We start from the raw sequence: 19,137 nt of genomic DNA on the forward strand, positions 1-19,137 counted from the left end.
CCAGGGTGCCACAGCCATTTGACCTGTGCTCTGATAAACTTCAGTCATACTTAAGGTGGCCATACACGGGCCGATTGTAGCTGCTTATCGGCCTGTGTAGGGGAAACGACTGGCCTGCCCAACTGATATCTGGCCTGAAATCAGACAGATATCGATCGGGCAGGTCAAAAAATTCAGTCGGATCGGAGACCACATTGGCTTGTTGATGCAGTCCCAGAACCGACTGCGCCTATTCTAGTCATTATAACTCGATTGTTTGGCCCCAGGGCCAAACCACCGAATTAGCCTAAATTTCCCCAATATAGTCCACCCGTAGGTGTGGATATTGGGAGAAGATCCGCTCACTTGGCATACACTGAGATGGCGCCTACTAACCAATATTACATTTGTTGGTTCAAGAATACAATTTAAAATGGTAGAGTGAATTATTTGCTATGTAAACAGTGTAATTTAGAAATAAAACATATACCATGAAAATCATGACATAATCTCTTTAAGTTGAAGAGGCCGTTAAGAGGTGATATGATAGCTACTGTATGTATAAATATATAAGGGGATCATATAATAATCTCGCTAATGCTTTATTTACCAGTGGGTCTTTCCAGCAGACACAAGGGCATGGATTCATTGGAATTCCCTCCCTGAACCAGTCATACTGACTGGAGAGGTTTTTGCCTTCCTCTGGATCAACTAGCAGTTAGGTGGGTTGTAGATAGACATAAAAGGTTGAACTTGATGGATGTGTGCCTTTTTTCAACCTAACTTACTATGTAGCTTAACTTACTCACTGTACATGAATTAAGTGTCCATCTTCTGTAGTGATCAGCAGTTGGTGAGAGCATTCATCCCGACTCAGCCTCAGGAGCAATAGTGACCTGCAGGAATTCTCTTCAGGCAGTGGAACCTGACTTCTGACTGAGCCCCGAGATCTTTAGGTGGCCGTACACGGGCTGATTCTAGCTGCCGATGCGGCACAAACAACGGACCTGCCCGACCGACATCTGGCCTGAAATCGTCAGGATCTCGATTGGGCAGGTTTGATTTTTCGACAGACAGGGGACCGCATCGGCTCGTGTAAGCTGTGTAATGTGCTGTACTAAACCTTTATTGGGTGCAGTATAGGGGTCAGAGGTTTAATTCCAGCCAGGGCACAATCTGTAAGGCATTTCTATGTTCTCCCATGTGTCTGCATGGGTTTCCTCTGGCTACTTTGGTTCATTCCACATTTCAAAACCAGCCAGGTTCTTTGGCTCCTGATGAAACTGACCAAAATCTGTGTGACATATAGGCCTTAGATTGTGAGCTGCACAGACATAGGGACGGACATGAATATTATATGAATGGTGCTGTATAACCAAGTCACTGGTCGGGACATTTTGGGAGGTGAGTGGAGAATTATTCCTCTCCCAAAACATTTGTACTTCAGCAGTGAGCCCAATAAATGTATGGAATAGCAGCATCCCATTTACATTTTTGCTTCCGTCCCAGTTTCATGAGCACCTTAATGTATTAAGAGCCATACACACAGCTACCCCCCCCCCGCACATGATGAAATTACACCAACAAAAACTTTCACAACAATTAAAAAAAAAAAAAAGTTTATTATGTCATAGGTTTAGGGCTAAATCCCCCTTTTCCTACACTCCACTTTATAAATTTCACTCTGAAGTTCTGTTGTGCTAAACAAAACAAATTGCCAACAGAATGCCAATCCACAATAAAGAAACATGGAGTCAAATCTATAGGATAAGGTTTCTTGCCAATTGTCCTGTCCAGGGTGCTTGATGAATCCATGTAAACTGGAGCTTATCCGCAAAGCTGAAAATCAACCTTTCCGGTTGTAAGGCGAAACTATTTAAACCATTAATACAAACCAAGGAATTATGAAGTTGAATTGGAAAAAATGCATATGTTTTCAACACTAGAGGATGCTTCTCTGAATTAAAGGAGAACTAAGAACAAATATGGTTAAAATGCTGCCTTCTAAACACTTAACTTACTGTGCAAGCCCAGAGGTTTAGCAGCTATAACAGTAATGACACTTGCCTTCCAATTTGTCCACAGTAGCTCTCCATCTTCTGATATTTGTAAGCCATCTAATGAGTGTCAGTGGCACTGCCCATGCTCAGTGAATCAGCAGAAAAGAGGATAGGGGGTCACAGAACTTTACTGCTAAAGGGCTGTGGTGGACTTAGGCTACAAATACTACCTACACCCTACTGGCTTCTGTATCTTTTTCTCCTTTAACCATATGGATTTTGTAATGAGTTGTTTGAATGCTTAATCCCAATTCCCATTATGTATGGTCTATGTTTTTCATTCTTCCCATGTATTTACATTTTCTTTTTTCTGTTTGCATGTATGAACCAACCAAAATAAGGCTTATCTTTACCAAAATAAATCATTCTGAAAACAGCATTTCTTCAGAGTTGAAGCATAAAGCCTTTTTATGTGAAAAGAAAAAAAAACTGGGGGTAGGGGTAAAGGCTGCAGAGTGGCTGTCATTTATGTTACAATCAGTGAGCAAAGGCTGGACAAGAGCAGGTTGCTATGGTTAAACTGGTCGGCAGCAGTGTTTGAGGTTACCCAGAATTACAGTAAGATGGAAGAGAAGGATAACTTTGCTTGGGCAAGAAACAGTGTGTTTCAAGCTAGATTTAGTTGCGAGCGCTGCAAGTTGTTAAGGCGCTCATAGTCCTAGTCTGTTTTTTCCTTCTGTTTGGAGAAGTGCAGCAGTGTTGTAAGGCTCAGAACTTGCTTTCAGTCTGCAGTTTCCAAAACAGACTTACTAAGCGCCAGATCCCAGTAATGCTCTGCTCCATGTTTCTTAAAATGTTCCCTAGCCATATTTTCTGTGGGACACTGTTTGAATTTCATGTCTCCAAAGCTGCGTTCCTTAGTTGTACCCTAAAAAACAATCAGAAAATTTGTCATGATAATTGGAAGGGAAATGAGGCACTTCAGCTCTGTTTCTATATGCAGATATACAGGAAAGGAAACCATGACAGTCAGCCTCTGAGTTGCATGGACCATACCCCCCTGTCCCCATTAGGCACGCATTTAACCTTTCCTTCTCTTTATTCCATGTTGAAGTGATGGATTCTGGGACTTGAAGTTCTTATGCTTTCCATGCTGGGAAGTGCACAGATTCTCTGCAAAGCAGAGAACTTCATGTCCCAGAATCTTCTGAATTCCTACTCTGAAGTCTAGCTGTGTAAAAATAAATATACATTTATTTCTAAAGGTTAAGGTTAACCGAAGCCCAACTGAATGTCAAAAAGGGCATTTTTTTTTACCTTTAAAGAGAAACTATACCCCCAGAATGAATACTTAACCAACAGATAGTTATAGATAGATAGTATATCAGTAAATATTACCCTTTTACATCCTTTCCCTTGAGCCACAATTTAGTGATGGGCTGTGTGCTCCCTCAGAGATCAGCTGACAGGAAATAATGCAGCTCTAACTGTAACAGGAAGTAGTGTGGGAGCAAAAGGCAGAACTCTGTCCATTAATTGGCTGATGGGGCCTAGCATTTATGTGTGCCTTGGCTTGTTTGTGTGCACCGTGAATCCTATGATCCCTGGGGGCAGCCTTTAGTACTTAAAATGGCAATTTTCTATTTAGGAGTGCAGATGAAGCAGGGTTTTACATATGGGCTGCTTGTTTATGCAATATTTTTATAGAGACCTACATTGTTTGGGGGGTGTAGTTTTCCTGTGGAAATCTTTGTAAATGGTATATTACTAAGTTTCATTCTCAATACATATATTTAGTATTTCCGCCTATTCTGTTTACAAATGTGAACTTGCTTTAGGTAGAATGGGCTTGACTGTATACTCAGTGGCTAGGTCTGCTCCTACATGTATACTTCTGCAATAAACTCAATGGCACATTCAGACCTTAGCTATAGAGACATTCTGCTCCAAGGTTTTTAAGTTTATCTAAAATGGATTTGTATAATCCACTAGAGACTAGTTTCACTAATTTCTGGAATCTTTGTAACAATGCCTTAAATTCAGTGACCCTAGCAGAAGGTTTTCTGTTCCATGCATGCCGCACCTAGTGACATTCAGATTGCAGTTAATGAAGCCTCCCCACCGGCTAGATGCAACATACCGATGGCACAGTGCTACGGGGGTTAAGCTGCCCTTAATAAATCTGTGGCTTAGCAACAGATTACAATACCATAAAATACATCAGAGGAAGTAATGCCTTACCTCCCACACTAATGTGCACCTGTTTGTCTTAGTTACGGATTCTTCATCAGATTCATCGTTATCTGTAAGAAAGGAAAAAAAATGGTTTTGGTATTGGGTAATAATATGGTTACTCAGAAGGCAATAAGAAGCCCTGTGGGTATGTACAGTAATGGTAACTGTTTTCGCGTTACAGGTTATGTTGCAAAATTCCAGACTGCGGTGACAGTAATGCAGGGGAGACATGTCCTTAAATGGAATAAACAAGAAGCAAAGCCCAGGCTTGGGACTCACCATTTCCCTTGGTGTTTGTAGTCTGCTCATCCCATTTTATTCTACTAAGCATTAATCGTTTGAATTTCTTCTGTGCTTTGGGTCCTGAATATACAAAGAAACAGCAGAATTATTAAGAGCATGAATATAACATATACATTGTAGAGGTTAGATGTACTAAATATACCATGAAGCATTTTAATGTACAAAATAAAACATGGCATCTAGTTTCTCTCAACTTTGCTGCAACAGAATGTTCAAACAATGTATGTTTTCTTCCATTCCTTAACTCAGAGTTTAGCCTCTCCTTTATCCCTACTGTCTACTAGACACAAGTATTGCTTCCAACAGTTTTTTTTAACCTGTTGGAGTTTTATCTTTACACTGGCACCTTATTATCTAAGCTCACCTGTGGCAATATTGTACCAAAATATTGTTAAAAAAAAAAAGCTTCTAATGTTTATATTCACATTAAAAACATTTCCACAGGGTATTTTGAAAGCTAAACATCTAAATGCCCAACTTACCTCCTTCCACGACCACCACATTGACATCTTTATGTAACACCACCACACCTGTAAGGTACAGCTGATTTGCATTGGCTTCAATCTTGAATTTTTTGGATGGGTTACTTAGATTTCTGATACTGAAATGAGAAAGATTAAGGCGTTAATGTCACAGAACAACACGCACAAGGCAAAATTTGCCTATATGTAAACACTAACTCTGCAGTTGCAAGCTTTAAAGGAGAACTAAACACTTTAAATAAATATGGGTAGCTATGTCGTATCTTATATACTGAACTTATAGCACCAGCCTAAGGTTTTATAATCACTACAACAGTACTGATTAAGGTCTTAAAAGCTGTGCACAGGGCCCAGAACTGTCAGTGACACTCACAGGCTCAGTGTGCTCTGGACAACCGTTAAGGGCAATCAGAATATGTGCTTCATGTCCTATAAGCTGATGCTAGTGCTGGGCGGTATACACCGAACACCGTTTTTTTTTTAAAAAAAAAAAAAGATAAAAAATTTTAACTTACCGGCATACCGGTGTGGGTGCCTCCTGGCAATTTTTCTTACTATTTCCGGGTTGTGCGCGCTGACGTTACGTGCGCGCAACCCGGAAATAGTAAGAAAAATTGCCAGGAGGCTCTGTGAGCTGTCAGGGGTGCCTGCGGCTGCCTGGCCAGTAAGTTATATTTATGTGAAGGGGATGGGGGGGTGTTTGGGGTGGTCACCTAATCATGCATGGGGAAAAAAAAATACCGTCAAATACCGTGATACCGATATAATAAAAAAAATACCGTGATATAAATTTTTGGTCATACCGCCCAGCACTAGCTGATGCTACAATTATTAAATTCTGATGCAGACTGTACTTGCTTCCGAGTTGCCATGTAACAAGAATCTGAATGAATGTTTAATCAGACATGTACTGTAACTTTTATATCATTACACTCATAGGGCTGCTGTACCTCTGGGTGGGCACTATAAGTTCAGTATATAAAATACAGCATTACTAGCCATTAGCACATTGATCATTACTGTTATAGGGCTGCTGTACCTCTGGGTGGGCACTATAAGTTCAGTATATAAAATACAGCATTACTAGCCATTAGCACATTGATCATTACTGTTATAGAGCTGCTGTACCTCTGGGTGGGTACTATAAGTTCAGTATATAAAATACAGCATTACTAGCCATTAGCACATTGATCATTATTGTTATAGGGCTGCTGAACCTCTTGTTGGGTACAATAAATTCAGTATATAAAATACAGCATTACTAGCACTTAGCACATTGATCATTACTGTTATAGGGCTGCTGTACCTCTGGTTGGGTACAATAAATTCAGTATACAAAACAAGGTTTTGGGGGGTTGACACGTCCTTTAAAAACGATTAAATATTGTTATGCGGCTAAATATTAAGGTAGCGAACTATAACAAACTAGGGAAGAGATTTTTTTTCTCTAGTAAAATACAGAGCACATAATACACTAAAAAACAATTTAACTACAATTGTTCAGTTTGAAAAGGTGGAAAAACTACAATATATATTTAAGGACTAATGAACATATAAACCCAGACTAAAGTGGAGCACTGTCATTTCAGCAAGCAAAGCTTCACATCAAAGGAAGTACCTATATACAGTAACGTGAATTCCTTGGGAAATATCTTCCTTGAGTTTTTTTACTTTCTTCTCTTTTCTCTGTTCTGCTGTTAGTTTTCTGGCTGCATTTGCCTCTTCGTGGGCCCTAAGAAGAATCAATGATGTTACATAAGCACTGGAGAATCTTTAACTGATATTAAACACATTATATTGGAAGCCAACACAAACCTAACATAAGCCAAAACCTGAATTGCCTTTTATTTTTTTTTTAAGGACTTGCCTAGAATAATTTAAGGGTTAAGTTTTCTCATTATTTATATTTCTAATTGCTTATTTTACATTACAGGTACTCTGCTAGTGATCTTCCCTTCAAACTTCCAATCTGCTCCCTGGTTGGTAAATTAGCCCTAGCAAGCATATGGAAATTAAAAAGCCAAGCCCAAGAGCTGCAGGACCAATTACAGATATACTACAAGTTAATAGTCAAATTTAAAATGGTAGCTATCAAATGGGGGTTCATATCCCAGCCTTTTCCACAAATCACTGCCTGGTTGCTAGGGTACACACCATATTGTGGCAACCAAATAGGTGATTCAATTCCACTCTGGCAAGCTGGTGAAATGCAAATTCTCCATCTTTGGCAGGCTATTAGAATGTCTTTCTATGACTGCTGCTGGTCTAAAAGTTTGAGAATCTTTACTTATGTTAAATAGCGTTACTCTGGTTCCCCAGTGTTAAAGTGGTATTTATTAGTCCGCTGCCTCCCCTAACAATGCACTTAAACAGAAAAAAAAACCAAGGAAGTGATCTTACTTCTGTCTTTTTGCCATCTGTGCTCTGACATGTGCTTCTACTTTCGTGGGATCCTGGATTGCTTCTGTCCCCAAAACTCGCATGAGATTTGATATCCTCACTGAGAGAAAGAAAAGGAAAGGTTATGGTATGCAGTTGGGAATAGAACTGGGAGTGACTGCCGATAAAGTGGATTCATAAATCCTATTTTTATAATCTGAATTTAGGATCAACACAAAATTACACATTGATGCACAAGGGCATGCTTAATGCAGAACAGCCAATTTGCTTAGTTATTATGATAAAGTACAATGTCTTTTAACCATGACCTGTATTAATACCTACATGGAGCAACCAGGAAACTTACCCTTGGGTTCTGGCGGGGGCATAAGACCCAGGCGCACCTTTTCTTGTAACTCTTTCTGTGCTTCCCTTCTAGTCTGTCGGCGCAACTTTTTCTGTTCCTTTTTCGTCAGGTAAATTCCTAGTGTCACTGGAGCATCTCTGTCAACTGGATACATAGAAAACAGTGCTTAGCACATCTATAGTGAATGTATTTAAGCTGCCCTTCATGTAGTGTGTAGATTTGTGTTGTGCTGAGCAAGTATATGTAGAGGGTCCTAGACCCCAGTGGAACTCCTATACAGACTAAGAAATATCTGAACAAGCCTAAGCAAATATGGATTATAAATTTAGTCCCATGTACAGTCTTATTGGCAGGCGGTTTCATCAAGAAAGATCAAATTAGAAATCCAGTATCTATCTCAGCTGCAAGGCCAGCAACCAAACATTGAACTGGGCACTGCACAGAATTTGTATATATGCTCCCATGTCTGTGTGGGTTTCCTTGCAATTACCAGCTAGATACCAGCAGTTTATTTGACTTCAAATTAAAAAATTAATATGGCTACTTGATTGTGGGAACTTATTGTGTGATGCCCAATGTAAATAATAAACACTCAGTGAATTTACTGTGCTATGTAATCATATTTGATATTTTAAAAAGATAAGGAAAAACAGTATCCTCTGGGTGCTAATATGTAGATATCTACGTGAAAATGATGCAAGTAAATAATTGTGCACTGTTTAATATTTACTGTGCTCTAAAGTACTATCTAAAAAACATAACAGTAAGCATTGCAGCCAGCTCTTGACAGCTTAGCCACTCTGATCATATAAACTTATAAAACAGTCAATAATAATGACAGATACTACAGCTCATAGAATTATTTGCTAGACATTAAATAAGAAACCCTTTCTATCCTGTGTGTCGACATTACCTGGGGGGCTGAGCTGTGCTGGGTGCTCCACGAGATTTGTGATACCGTGAAAATCTTCTCTTTTTAATAAGGCTTCTTCTGTCCTGAAATATAAAAAAGGTGTTAGAAGCCGTGACATGTATTGTTGCAGCAGAAGTGCAGAGAATAAAAACAGGCAGATGATAACAGTTACATTTTAGTAACAGTTACATTCATGAAAGCCAGGGAAAATGTTTAATAAACATATATATTGGAAAGTTGCAAAAAGGGATAATATATAATCCCCTTACGCATAAATTTCTTACTGCAATATTTTTTTGGAATTTTAGAGAAGGCAGCCAAAAGTATAGGAAGCAAAGCTGTATTCCCATGACTATCAGCACTGAAATAGACCATATAAAAAAAATGGAGTGGGCCAAACTTACAGTTCTGTGCCATTAGGTATGATGAAAGAGTCCCACCACTCTATTTCAGGGATCTCTCCTTCTCGCAGCTCCTTTTTGGGAGCAATCAGGGCAAGTCTAGTTGATGTCTGGATACCAGTTTTCTTTGCAGCTTGGGCAATTTCAGCTTGCAGTTTCTCAAGTTGTGACTGTTGAAAAAAAGCTATAGTGAGCATGTTTATTTTGGTACACACTTTATTAGAGGCTACATTCATGAATGATGCTCTGGATACTTTTATTTCAACCACTAAAGGGATTTACTTCGATAAGTAAAAAAAAAAAAAAAAAATTACAAAAAAATACAAAAAAAGTTTATACAAATTAATCTTTTGTTTATATCTCTTAAGAGGTGTAGATATATACACACACACACAAAGCTTCTGTGATAAGGAGACCTCATTCTCTGCTTCATGATTTCTGTCTTTAAGATTAAGCTTTTCAACAGCAGCCCAGAGCACAATGTGCAGTGCCACTGACACTAAAAGGGGGGGTATGGGGTAAACCCGTGGACAATATTTAAAGGCTGGATCATTTCTTTTAGGGCTTTTAGCACAGTTCAGTATATAAAATAGCGTTTTTAACCATTTTTTTTTTTTTTTTGCTTTAGTTCACCTTGAACACTAATTAATAGTCAGAAAGTAGACATTTCCAGCAAATACTACTTTCTGGTAAGTTAGGTAGTTTGTCTACTGCAAAACCGGTTAGTATACCTTCAGATGGTTCATGTGAGGAGAGAAAGTTGCCTAATATATGACTAGAGCTGCATCACAACCATAGTTTAACATTTTGATGGTATACTCAAACCTGACTGTTTAGCAGAGATCCTTAATATTATTTAATACACATCATCATATTTAGAATAAAGTGACCCAGGCAAAAGTAACATGGTAACATGGATCAAGCAGCAGTTTATTCCTCAGTTTTTATTCCTTGTATTGTATTGAAATGGAAGAAAATTTAGCAGCACAACAAAAAAGGGCCACTCTGCCCTATTAATACCTTTGTCCGAAGCCGTTGTGCAATCTTCTCAAACTTGCCCTTTTCGTGGAATTTAAACAACCTTTTCTGGCGCTGTGAAGAGGCAATGGAAACTCTGGGGTCAAAAAACGTATTGGCCTCCAAGTCTTCTGAAGGTTTCTCCTTCAGCTGCTGTTTGAACTGCTCCCTTTTCACTGCCCGGATGTTAGCTTTTAGGGTGGGCATTCGGTGGGTCAGCTCAATCTCCTTTCCAGTTGCATCAACAGTGCGGCCCTGGTCGTCTAAAATTAAAGGCGTGGGCTTCGACTGGTCCTTTAACTCCACTTTACTAGTGAAAGACAAAGAACAAGGTACATCACATGATTGTGTTGCAAGGGTGGCACCAACAGACTGCCCAAGAAACTTTGCTATGAATGACCTTTACTTACGGAGGAGCAATTCCCATGGCGTGAAGGTTAGCCAGCCCAACCATGTTTGTATTTCCTATGAGTCCTGGTTTTAGAGCAAGCTGAGCCTGGATTCGGGCCTGTAGCTCGGCAGCTTTCCTGGCCTTCTCAATAGCATCATTCATGAAGGTAGCTGCCTGGGAAGGCTGTATGGTGTTCCCTATGGCAGAACGCTCTGACTGCCCTGATGAGGCTTTCTGCAAAAAAACAAACCTTTAGTAAAAGTATCCAGGCACATAAGCAGAGTCTCCTTAAGTATGCTATATACTCTCTACTACACTGTTTTATACAGCATTTAATCAAAAGAAACTAAATGCTGCATCATGTAGGGAATATCCACAATTTGTATATAAGTGAGCTCAGGAGTACGTACTGCTGGTGGGGGGCTGATGAAGCTCAGTTGTTTTTTCCTCTCCTCAATCTGCCGCGTCGCTGCTTCCATCATTTGTTTTATCTGCAAGAAATCCACATAAGTAGCTCAGATTAATAAACGTCACCATTATCTAGATCTGTGGGGAAGACAATCATTCTGGCAGCAAAGAAAACCAAAAAAAAAAAAAACCAAAACAAACTTATTTTAAAATTTAAAACACATAGTTTGGCTCAGCGCTTACCCCATGTCGGTGGGGGTTATCCCCAATGTAACTATGTGAAACACAATCATCCAAATTACATAGAGCTGCATGCATGATATATGCAATGGCCTTGTTGTAAAATAGTTTCTGAAAGTGACACTGCTGGGAACATTAGGCCTTGTACAGGAGCATCCACCCACTGCCATCATACCTGCATCTTGGTCAGCATGCCTGGGCTTTCTGAGGGAGGGCCTGGTATCACCTCCGGCTCTTCCTCTACTTCTGAAAAACGTGGTATTCGCTTCTTCTTGGAATTGGATGAATCCTTGGAGAGGTCTGGATCTTCTCCAAACACCTCCTAGATGGAAAACACAGAGGGTCAAGGAAATAAGCTAAATATGCTTTTTGGAAAACAGTTTAAGTTAAACAAGTTAACACCACTACTAACAGCACCTCCTGAAACACAGTGCTACTAGCTAAGGTCTTTTCCACATGCCCCAGTGGTGCCCTGCTCATATAACAGATAGTCAGTGAAACAGACTCAATGCTATGACAATACTAAGCACGTACTTTCAGCTCCCGCTTTCTGCTTCTGTCACTGCTAGATCTTGAATGCCTCGAGCTGCGACCTTCCTTTACTGCATCAAACAGCTTATCCACAAAACGGTAAGTGGAGTCATCAAGGAAGGGTTTCAGGTGATCTTTATACAGGGCAGAAGGAAAAAGCAGTTAAGTATATTGAGCAGTTTACCTTCATTTTAATGTGTTAAACAGAACAATCATACATATATTTATTTACCACTCAAACATGGCAGTTTCAAACATTTTTCAACATTTTAAAAAGTACATTGTTTTGGTTTTCTCTTCCTTTGTAAAGCTTTCATATCTAAAATACTTAACAAGTGTAGACCTGGCTCTTTAATCACTCTTTAGCAAAACAACTCTACTGTACTAAAGGTGGCCATACACGGGCCGACTACAGCTAATCGGCCCGTGTATGGGGAGAGCAGAGCGGCCTGGCCGACCGATATCTGGCCTGAAATTGGCCAGATCTCGATCGGCCAGGTTAGAAAATCTGGTCGGATCGGGGACCGCATCGGCTCGTTGATGCGGTCCCAAATCCGACTGCCCCATTGCCGCCCACATAATCCGATCGTCTGGCCCCAGGGCCAAACGATCGGATTATTATTTTTTTTACCTAAATGGTCCCCGATATCGCCCACCCGTAGGTGGGGATATCGGGGGGAAGATCCGCTCGCTTGGCGACATCGCCAAGCGAGCGGATCTGCTCGTGTATGGCCACCTTAACACTGAACAGCCACAAAAACAAAGATAAGATTTTTTTTCAAAGATATGGCCTTTTTTTAGACATAGGAAACCATTCTTATCAAGCGCAAATATTAAGGTCATTTTTTAGGTTGTAAAGACAAGGAAACTAGATTTCACTGGGGGGGGGGGGGGCTGCCAATGTTAGGCATCCACCCCCTTGCAACAGGCAAGTTTGCTCCCCAAGCTGGCATTTCTATCTATCTGAGCTCTGCTGTCTTAAATTGCTTTCCCAGTAATACCTTGATTATACTCATTCAGCACAACTGACATATCTTTTATGCTGCTGTGCATGACCAAGTTTAAGTCTAACCAAAGGATGACTGAAAAAGCAAGGTAACATGTCTAGAAACTTCTACAGACAGCTTCATATTTTCCCTTGTTCACGTTTGTGCCCTTCACAATGTCCTGTTCAGTGACACCCACAACAAAATCTACCCCCACCGGGGTGGGATGAAGTAGCCAGCCAGCTCAGGGTGCCCCTGCCTTGCCCGCCATAATACAGAAAACTTTCCTCAGGTGCCGACAGGACAGTGTGCTTCTGTAACTCATGCAGAAGTGCTGACCTCTTCCAGTCCCTGCGAAAAGTTTTCTATGGCAGACAAGGCTGGGCTTCAAGGAGCTGGGGGGATACCAGTGCATCTTAAGGGGCCTGGGGAGAACACTGCCTATTCTTTTTCCACTTTAATAGTTTTTGAATTCTTTTCCTTTCTGTTCTGCATCTTTCCTGTTTTCAAATGGAGGGTCACTAAGTGCAGCAGCTAAACACCTTTAAATCAGCGAGGACACAATTTTATTATTTTTTATCTTTCTAGTCATGCTCTCTACTATTCTTAATACAGTCTTTCACAGCATGCATTATTTTTTTTGCATTTATATATTTTTTAATAACAAAATAATATCCCCATATGTAATAAAAGACAAAGTCTACCCACACGCAGTAATCCATAGCAACCAATAATTTCTTCACTAAATGCTACCTGCACATTAGTTGCTATAGGTGCACAGGCCCCAAGCAAGCCTTGCACATAAAACAAATGTAAATGTCCTAGATTTTTCTTTGCTACATAACAAATGATATATTATTTCCACCGACTTACCAACAGTCTTCTTCTTGTCCATTCCCTTCCCCACACAGTTTAGAGCTGCAGTGACTACTGTAGGCTCAGAGAAGCCCAAGACTCCTTTCACAGTTTTCTCCACCCATGGCTTCAAATCATCCAGTTCTCTCTTAGAAAGAGCCATGTTTACTGGAAAGAGTAAGAGTGCTGCCTTTGTATAAACTGCACAAAAAAATTGAAATAAGTCTGTTATTTCAACAATTGACATTTAGCACTCCCACTTCTGTCTCCCTCGGTGAACAGCACTTTTTTTTTTTTTTTTAACTCATGATACTACAGTAAATATTCAACAGGTTGTATTACGGTAGTACAGAGAATACTGAACCACATAACAGCCACTGCCTGGTAAAGCTTGCACCTTAATTTCCCACATTTATACAAATACAGTAGGGTCACTTTCATCAGAAGCCTGTTAGCCTACCTGCATCTATTTGTACTGAAAAAGGAGCAATGGCAGAATCCCCACACAAACATGGGCAGAACATACAAAGCCATTTGGATCAGGCCCTGGTCAAAATCAAACCCAAGACATGATCAGACACTTAAGGATACCCACAAATAGGAATTGTAAATAAAATGAAAACTTAATTACAAGAACATATCAGGACAGAAACGCCTATATGTAATAAAAGGGCACCATGTTTGCCGAGGTGCAGTAACTCATAGCAACCAATAAGATGTTTGCTTTCAAACAGGTGACCAGTAAATGCTATGGGTTACTGCTCCTGGGCAAACACAGTGCTTTTACTCCATAACCCCTCTAAAAAGCCTTGTACACTTTATCATGAAAGGCATAATGCTTTTTGTATCCTGACAGGTTAGTGTAATAAAGTCTACATTATAATTTGTTTGTTGGTCTCTAAGTGCCAGCTCATATCCTGGGTTGTCTCCTCAAACAGCAAGTATGGGCAACGTGCACCCAGGCCTCATGTTATTCTTGAGCTTCCACTAAACGGTGTTTTTTTGTATGTGGTCAGAATCAAATCCAAGACAAGGCTCTTGGAAGCAGCAAAGCTAACCCCCCATGCTGCCCTATATGTACCCCATTTTGCAAACAGACAAATCTAACAGATTCAGTTGTACTACAGACTGATATATACGTATAGACATATACGCATCTGCTTATATTCAGGAAACTTGCCAATGTTATTAATAAAGAAGATAGATAACAGACATATTAAACATGTTTTTCCTCAAAAAGTTTGGGCACCCCTTGCCAAATGGCATATGTAATTAAAGGACATGTCATCCCAAAATAAGTTTTTTGCCTAATAAAAGAACAAAATTCTATTCAAGGATTTTTGCCCACGTTTCCTTGCAGATCCCTGCAGAGATATTCTGTGGCCTGTGCTATGAATGTTTATGATCTACCAACAGGCTTGCAGATAAGTCAGGGGATTGTGAGGGCCATTCCAAAACCTTCAGCTTGATCACTGCCTTTTCAATTAGAAAAATTAACTTAATATGTATTTTGGTCAGGGAGGACCAAATGTTTGCATTCAACTGCATGCTGTGTCAGTGGGAGGAATTTAGCATTTGCCCAGAGAGGCAAAGTATCACTCTGTACCCACAGAGAAAAATTCATTATCTTTCTCTAACTTCATTTTAGTATATTCCTGCTAATTTTAGTGAATGTTACATTTACTATTCTAGTACTTTATGTACTTGTAATAACTCTATAGAAGTATGTTCCCCACTTCTTATAATGGTGGAGGGCAAGGAGAATACAGATTCGGGGGTGATCTTTAGGGAATGCCCCTTTGCTCCCCTAGTTAGAGCTAAAAAAAAAAAATTGATCCTATACAGCAAGATTTGGAATAAAGACTTGCTTACTAGCCCAAATATCTATGAAAATAAATATGAAAAATAGTTTTCCTATATCTGTAAAGCTATAACAGGTTTAGGGGCTAGCAGACAAAATGCTTGACCTCAAAAAGCTTTTTTTTAACCCAAAAGGAATTCCCATACTACTTTTTTATGGAATATAACCAACCTTAAAGGAAATCTATACCCACAAAATGAATACTTATCCAACAGTTTATATTATGTTAAGTGAACTATTAAAGAATCTCACCAAACCGGAATATATATATCAGTAAATATTGCCATTTTACATCTTTTTCCCTTGAGCCGCCATTTAGTGATGGGCTGTGTGTTCAATCAGAGATCAGTTGACAGGAAATAATGCAGCTCTAACTGTAACAGGAAGTAGTGTGGGAGTAAAAGGCAGAACTCTGCCCATTCATTGGCTGATGGGGCCTAGCATGTATGTGTGCCTTGGCTTGTTTGTGTGCACTGTGAATCCTATGATCCCAGGGGGCGGCCCTTAATTCTTAAAATGGCAATTTTCAATTTAGGATTACCCAATGGCAAATACTACTAAATAAGTATATATTAATAAAAATGGTTTGTTTAGATGAAGCAGGGTTTTACATATGAGCTGTTTGTGCAATATATTTTTATAGAGACCTACATTGTTCGGGGGTATAGTTTTCCTTTAAGCAACCCTCAGTAGCATCCTGGCTTCAACACATTTCTTGTTTCTCAATGGGACAGATTTTTTTGCAAATATCCTACTGGGGTCAGAATAGGTATGTCAGTGTGGCATGCAAAAATTTCAGCGATTCGTGTTCTCAGGGGGAGGTCTGTAGGAATGATCCCCCATATGTAATAAAAGGCACTAAATTTGCCCAGGAGCAGTAACCCACAGCAACCAATAAAAAGTATCCATTAAATGATACCTGTTGACTGGTTGCTATGGGTTATTGCACCTGGGCAAATTTAGTGCCTTTTATTACATAATCCGCATGTGTTTGTGAAACCCATGAGATACAATAAACTACAGCAAAATACAACCAGTGTAAGTCAGTGGTTCCCAGGCGGTGTTGCTGAAGCTCTTAGGGGGCCCAACTAAAGGGCAGATAGGGAAAATGTGGGAAGAATGTTTTACTCCTGGAAGGCCACTTACTATGACTGATACTCCGGTGGACCCCAGCCTAATGTTTGTTCCGACAGAAGGTCCTGACCCAAACCGGCCTGCCAACCTGCGGTGTAAGTGGTGCCTCAACTGAAACTCAAAGTTTGGTATCTTTCCCTAAACTGGGCTGCCCCTATTTTGCGCTTCATTATATGACGATAAACTGCACTAACGTAGCGCGAATACAGATACAACGATTGCCTACGTGGAATCGCACAGAACGTACGATCTGTAAATCTATCCCTGACAACACCCTCCCTCCCCCGCATCAATAGCTACTCCAGGCCGAGGCCTTTCAGGCCTACACCAGCCCAAACGCAATGTTACACAGCTTACACGCTAACTACTTCCCATACTCACCCACAGAGCCGCCACTCTCCTCTCTCCCTGTGATTTCACTACCCGGGGACTAACGGAGACCCGACGTCAAAACGGAACCGGAAGTCCTACGAGCATGCAGTCTGGCGCCCACTCTGACCCGCATCACGTGTCCGAGAAACCCGCTGCACGCTGGGATTTCTTTTCCCAATAACTTTATTAGCAACGCGCAATCTCCGCACAGATGGGATTTGGCGGGCTGATGTTACCCACGGAATACTATTGCTGAAGCTACAATATAGCCAAATATACAGCATTTAGCATTGTTCAGTACAAATTTTCTTCATAAAAGACTCTAGTAGAGAACTAAGACAATGTGTGATAGTGGCCCTGTTAAAGAGTAGCAAATACTGTCAATTTGGATTCTGGCCAATTCCTATTGGGGTGCTGTGACCTTAAACTATTAAAAAATAGCATTCAGGTTTTGTTTATTAAAAAGAAATCCCCCACAAAAGTTTGCCAACCTTTGGTCTAAGGGGCCCATTTATCAAAGTATGATCGCTTCCAAATACAAAAAAATCATATTTCATACTGTACGTATTTTCACCATTTTTTTGCTAATTTGCAAGACTTTTTTGTACTATGCATCAAAATTTACGTGACAAAACGGTATTGTCGCGCAGAGTACAAAAGTTTCGGATTCATTCAAGCTTCGGTATGGTGACTTTCCTTGGGTCAGGTTGGAGCTGCAGAGTGCCATTGAGCCCTATGGGAGACTTTCCTTGGGCCAGGTTGGAGCTGCAGAGTGCCATTGAGCCCTATGGGAGACTTTCCTTGGGCCAGGTTGGAGCTGCAGAGTGCCATTGAGCCCTATGGGAGACTTTCCTTGGGCCGGGTTGGAGCTGCAGAGTGCCATTGAGCCCTATGGGAGACTTTCCTTGGGCCGGGTTGGAGCTGCAGAGTGCCATTGAGCCCTATGGGAGACTTTCCTTGGGCCGGGTTGGAGCTGCAGAGTGCCATTGAGCCCTATGGGAGACTTTCCTTGGGCCGGGTTGGAGCTGCAGAGTGCCATTGAGCCCTATGGGAGACTTTCCTTGGGCCGGGTTGGGGCTGCAGAGTGCCATTGAGCCCTATGGGAGACTTTCCTTGGGCCGGGTTGGAGCTGCAGAGTGCCATTGAGCCCTATGGGAGACTTTCCTTGGGCCGGGTTGGAGCTGCAGAGTGCCATTGAGCCCTATGGGAGACTTTCCTTGGGCCGGGTTGGAGCTGCAGAGTGCCATTGAGCCCTATGGGAGACTTTCCTTGGGCCGGGTTGGGGCTGCAGAGTGCCATTGAGCCCTATGGGAGACTTTCCTTGGGCCGGGTTGGAGCTGCAGAGTGCCATTGAGCCCTATGGGAGACTTTCCTTGGGCCGGGTTGGAGCTGCAGAGTGCCATTGAGCCCTATGGGAGACTTTCCTTGGGCCGGGTTGGAGCTGCAGAGTGCCATTGAGCCCTATGGGAGACTTTCCTTGGGCCAGGTTGGAGCTGCAGAGTGCCATTGAGTCCTATGGGAGGCTTCCAAAAACATGCACAGAAGGTTCAAAGTCAGGTTTTACCGCCATTTACAATTGTTCGGATACGAAAATTTCGTGACTATCGGATCACAATTCGCAAACAATCGTTTCAATATGAAAATTTCGGAACTTTCGTATCGTAAGTACGAAATCTTCATATTCAAACGAACGGAATTTTTTGTGACTTTTGCCAACATCAGAAACTATCGGATTTCTTGATTTGGATTTTTACTTTAATGAATCTTGCCCTAAGTGGTGCCTTATTTGAAACTCAAAGTTTAGAAACACTGGGCTGTCCCTATCTTTTGCTTCATTATACGATGACAAACTACATTAAAGTGGTGCGAATACAGATACAACTATTGCCTACATGGAATTGCTCAGAATGGTTTATAAATCTATCCCTGAAAACACTCTCCCTCCTCTGCATCAATAGCTACTCCAGGCCGAGGAGTAGCTATTGAATGTGCTAGTGCATTATACTTCTCTAAACGTAAACAAAATACGTAGAGAAAAATAGTGTTTCAGGTTGAGACTGCAATTAGGCTGTGATTGCTCTAGCAATGCACCCACTTGACCTACTCCAAAGCTAAATAAGCACGGGGGAGGATGGAATTTGGAAAAGTTTAGAAAATACTTCCCAATCTTGTGCAAAAATGTTCAGTGATTGCAATGGTGTTTAGATTTGTAAGCTCCGTTGCCCAGGAGCCAAATACATTGCAACAACACAAAACTGTAACAGGTGGAACTCAAATCCAGCA

General features: G+C 40.9%; 1 protein-coding gene across 1 annotated transcript; it reads right to left on the reverse strand.

Annotated features, from left to right (window-relative positions):
• Positions 1–1,585: 1,585 nt before the first annotated feature.
• Positions 1,586–17,023, reverse strand: prpf3 (pre-mRNA processing factor 3). Its single transcript, XM_012969884.3, has 16 exons — positions 16,864–17,023; positions 13,506–13,688; positions 11,650–11,780; positions 11,291–11,437; positions 10,878–10,958; positions 10,487–10,701; positions 10,080–10,386; positions 9,063–9,229; positions 8,659–8,741; positions 7,746–7,889; positions 7,400–7,499; positions 6,618–6,731; positions 5,000–5,118; positions 4,494–4,577; positions 4,221–4,282; positions 1,586–2,907 (listed from the first exon to the last, which is right to left on the reverse strand). The coding sequence occupies exons 2-16, from the start codon at positions 13,648–13,650 to the stop codon at positions 2,761–2,763; spliced, it is 2,046 nt and encodes a 681-aa protein (XP_012825338.1). The 5' UTR covers positions 13,651–13,688; positions 16,864–17,023; the 3' UTR covers positions 1,586–2,760.
• Between the last annotated feature and the right edge of the window lie 2,114 nt (positions 17,024–19,137).

This window comes from Xenopus tropicalis, chromosome 8 (assembly GCF_000004195.4).
Source record: "Xenopus tropicalis strain Nigerian chromosome 8, UCB_Xtro_10.0, whole genome shotgun sequence".
Lineage (NCBI taxonomy): Eukaryota > Metazoa > Chordata > Amphibia > Anura > Pipidae > Xenopus > Xenopus tropicalis.

Excerpts from the sequence above, each read along its gene's own strand:
- prpf3 (XM_012969884.3), bottom strand. The coding sequence starts at position 13,650 with ATGGCTCTTTCTAAGAGAGAACTGGATGATTTGAAGCCATGGGTGGAG. Across the intron at positions 11,781-13,505 it reads GGACAAGAAGAAGACTGTTG|ATCACCTGAAACCCTTCCTT; the intron begins GTAAGTCGGTGG and ends CCCTGTATAAAG. Across the intron at positions 10,959-11,290 it reads GCATGCTGACCAAGATGCAG|ATAAAACAAATGATGGAAGC; the intron begins GTATGATGGCAG and ends GATTTCTTGCAG.